The sequence below is a fragment of the Hipposideros armiger genome, unplaced genomic scaffold (assembly GCF_001890085.2).
Source record: "Hipposideros armiger isolate ML-2016 unplaced genomic scaffold, ASM189008v1 scaffold_364, whole genome shotgun sequence".
Taxonomy (NCBI): Eukaryota; Metazoa; Chordata; class Mammalia; order Chiroptera; family Hipposideridae; genus Hipposideros; species Hipposideros armiger.
The window spans coordinates 1,456,883-1,461,281 of NW_017731714.1; the positions used below are offsets into that span (position 1 = coordinate 1,456,883).

Below are 4,399 nucleotides of genomic sequence, written 5' to 3' on the forward strand. Positions count from 1 at the left end.
AAACTTTTTCTAGAATGATGGCAAAATAAAGACATTTCAGTTAAACAAAATTCCAAGAATTTACCACTAACATACCTCCACCAAAACAAAGGAACTTCTAAAGGATGTATTTCAGGAGGAAGAAAAATGCTTAAAGAAGGAAGGTCTAAGGTACAAGAAGGAGTAATAAAAAAAGAAGTTGGCAATCATGCAGGAAGATGTAAATAAGCATTGTCTATATAGTAGTAAGAATACTACTGCTAATACTGTCTAATTTGTGAACTTCACTAGAGGAAAAAAACTAAAATTTTGGACAAAAATAGCACAAAAGACATAAGGGGAGTAATTTGAGCTAACACTAGAAAGACAGTAAAGATGATAATTAACTTCAGAATTTGTTAAGTAAGCATTGCAATGGTAACCACTAAAAGAGCAGAAAATGTATAATTTTGAAAGCATGAGAAAGGAAAAAAAATTAATTGATTAATCTCTATAACTTTGTTACTTGTGAGTTATGAAACAGCATTAGGCAGCAGACTTTCCTAAACTTAAATTAAATATACTAATAAACTTCTCCCAAAAGAGATGAGATTCTTCAGGGTTAAATGTGATCTAATTGTATTTATTGAATGAGGTTTCACTTGCCTTACGTGGTGGTGTGGACTTCCCAGAATCTAAATCTAGATCGAGGTATTCCACTTGTTTGTCTCCTTTGGGCTTGATCATAGGGCTGCTTCCTCCATCAAGACTGTTACTGCCAAAAAGATTCTGAAAGTATAATACAACCAAATCAACTGCCAAACATTCATAAGACACATTGCTTATCTCACTTGCCATCTACTAAAGCCTAAATATTTATTTCAAGAGGACATAGTTTGAAGAAATGTCTGCTCAGAAAATTAAATAACCTTTTTAGGAATGGAGGAAAATAAGTAATGTTTAAGAAATTGATTAAAACTTCACTTAGAGCAAGCTAAAAGTAGCTTCAAACATCAAACTAAGTTCAGACTAAGTTCAGGAGTTCAAACTACGACTGGGACATCAAGCTGCCGTTAGTTGTGATAGCTCAACCTGAACATTATTAAAATATCTGTACTCAATGACATTTTTTAACTACACAATCCTTATACTCCTTACTTTCAAATTAAATTTTTTAAAGTTTTACTTTTTATTTAGAGGCACTCACACTGAAATTAGTTGAAAATAAATATGCGTTTTTAACAAAGGCCACGAATAATGACTCTCTTGGCAAATCTATTTTGTTTCAAACATCTGGAATTTTTATCACTTAATTTCCTCTGTCTACTCTTGGCCTTATCCCTTCTGTCCTAATAGGGAATTGTACAATNATCTCAAAATATGTTCATCCTCCACATAACACAATTTAGTATTGTCACACATCAGCTGTGTTGTGTGTTTTACACGTTTAGGCACATTTCAATGATTTTAGATTTTATTTTGTGGTTTCATTATAAAACAGCTTGCGCACGCCAAACTCAAACAATCTTTTTTATTTAAAAAAATCCACCTCAAAATTCACGTCTGGGTTTTAGTTTTCGTTTAAAAAGAAGCAAACATTTAAAAGCATCAACTGTTACTAATCTACAATTCATCTTGTTATGAACGTTTTTAGTTTGTGGACTGGGGAAAGAAACCCATTACACATTGATCAGGCACAGTGCTGTGGCCGGGGGGCCAGAAACTGTGGACTCAGGCAACAGTTAGAGGTCTGAATGGAAGGAGTCATGCCTCGGCCGTGGGCACTCCTATCTCTATGCCCCCTCCAGAAACTGTTAGTAAGTCTCAAATCAATACATAGGAGATTGTATGTCACTTAGTTAAAAACAAACAAACAACTATATCTGCTTTCTAAATCACATAGCAAAGCCAGGACAGATAAATATAATTGTAGCCTCAGTATAATTTGTGGTCTTGCTATCCATGTCACAGGACCATGTTGCAGGTGAGACAGAATTATAAGATTCCTCTGGTGGTTTCAGAGATCCGGTTGGAAGAGGTCCATGACTATAAGATTTCACATTATAGCAAGGCTCCAACAGTTCGTGAATTGGGGCAGTGAGTATAAATCACAGTACAAAATCTTTAATTATTTTACTGGAAAAGCAACAGGTGCTACATGTGAGAATCCCTTATATAACATCTATTTTTTGTTAAAAAATGCAGATATAAAATATTAATTGCATAGGGATTTAAATATAAGGCCAAGAAGAATATTAAGTAAAGTTAACAAAAAAATCATAGAAAGGGCACTATGGTGTCAAAAGACAGAATTTCATTCGTAGACCAATAAATCTGAATTACAGTCTAATTAAAAATCACAGTATGTTGCTATAACTAACAGTGAATGTCAACTGTTTCATTAATTCCCAATTGGAAACAAAACATTAGAACTAGCAAGAACACAACTAAAGCTTACTGTCTAAACCTGATCAGTGTATTAGCACATCAGTGCCTGGTACGTACCTGATTAGTTAGATAAACTACATTTTACAAATAATGTAAAGTTTAATTCATGTTAACAAGTATGAGAGCACATCATCACCTCATGCCATCAGTGATTTGCAGGCTTACTTGATAGTATAATTATTCAGTCTTTCCAAGGTGCAAGATCCCACCCTGCAGAATCTTCACTCAATGAACCAAGAACACTGTAATTAACAAATAGAATAAAGTTCCACCATTGAGAACTAACTGTACATGAGCCAGAGAACCATTTCCTAATACCTAGTACATATATTATTCGTAGCATCCTGGAAGGCAATGAATGATTGATTCCAATTCTACTCTGTAGTTTAATGATTACCACCTAAAGTTTCAGATCAGAAGGTAAATTGTGAATCTACTTCTCATTTAAACATTAGACTGCAGTTTAAAGAGCAATTTCCAAATCTAAAAGTAGCTTAGTTAACTTAGTATTGTTATGTAGTGTGAGGAGAAACAGGAACTCCCAAAGGAATTGTGTTAAGGTACATTTGGGAATACCCCAACCAATGTTTTAAATGAAAAAAGTGCATAAATACAGTAATCCTACAAGTGTGTTAACTACAGAACAAATGTTTCTCTGGGAGCTAAACAATAGTATTTTCCCATATTATTTACATGTTATGAATTGTTCAGATACCACAAAGCACCGTTTGACAGTCTACATTGCTTGATTATGTCTGAAAGGTCCTTTGACTTCAACTCTACTCAGTTGAAGATCTACCTAGAGTAGAAGTGTCAAGTCATCTTCAATCAAAGAGGATTTATCTTTACAATTCAGTTCTCTTTTGTTCAGACACAGCAGAGCAATATTTTCATTTCACACTCTTGGTTGGTGTTTCGGATTCCGTGGACTGTCTCCCATCTGTCCAGGCTTCTCGGGTGCTCTTTAGAGCTAGGGTCTTCTGCTGGTCAACCACAACATAATCCACTCTCTCATCTGCTACACTGCTTCCTGAGCCACTGCTCTTTTGCTGAAAAANTGTGGCAACAGTATCAGCAGCTTTTCCTATTTATTGGGCTGTCGGAAAAATCACGATGTATTTTTTCTGTTTTTCGTTGCAAAAATGCGTCATGACTTTTCCGACAACCCAACAGTGTGACTATTGTATTTTAGCTTGATTTAGTGAGATCTTTGTTGCAGAAAATAAGTGACCCTATAGAAGTAGGACTGGAAAGTCTAGTTAATGGCAGAGTTGGATTTTTGATTCAGAAAGACTGTAAGACAGGGTTGAAAATATAAATTTATATGTCCTTACTGATTCATAATCACAGTATCCAAATTGTTTGAAAAGTTTATTTGGTAGCAGAAAATATCTACAATTGGATCTTTACAAAAGATGTGCAAGAGGGGAGAGATAAAATTTACACATAAGATTTTGTTGTTGAAATTTGGGATGACTATCAACTATTGATTTAGGTTATAAGAACTCATGTAAAGCCATGTGTTTTTACGTAAAGGAATCAGGAGCTAAATAGTTTGTTGAAACTCAATAGATATTATACTAAACCTAAAGAAAGATAAGTCTATGGAAGAAAAGACAAACTAAATTATTTCAAGCTGCAATATATAAACATATTTAGTCAGACTAAAATCATTTATTTCCACAACCTGACAATTGATTTTTCATCCTATCAAGTCCATGATGTTTCTACTATTCACTTATCCCATGGATTTTCATCTCATAGTTCTCAGTATTTTAAATTATATACAGATTTACATATATCAGACGTTATGAATAATAATTCTTATCCTGGGATATGTCTTTCTCTGTGTATCCACTTGATTTGGTCATAGGTACAATCTCTGTCACGGACCTGCTTGCTTATGTGACAATGGAGGACTAGACCTACCAGAATGACCCAAAGAGAGGACTATGAAGAAGGGGCCTGCTTCATTGTTTCTAAAATTCTGAAG

The 4,399-nt window shown here is 34.3% G+C and overlaps 1 protein-coding gene across 1 annotated transcript in view; it reads right to left on the reverse strand.

Moving 5' to 3' along the window:
- The window catches only part of GAB1 (GRB2 associated binding protein 1), a 129,906-nt gene that overhangs the window by 12,757 nt on the left and 112,750 nt on the right, over window positions 1–4,399 (reverse strand). The window contains exons 9-10 of the mRNA XM_019662037.1: window positions 3,306–3,455; window positions 625–747 (exon numbers count right to left, since the gene is read on the reverse strand). Of these exons, the coding sequence (XP_019517582.1) occupies window positions 625–747; window positions 3,306–3,455 (273 nt within the window). The remainder of the gene's footprint in view (window positions 1–624; window positions 748–3,305; window positions 3,456–4,399) is intronic.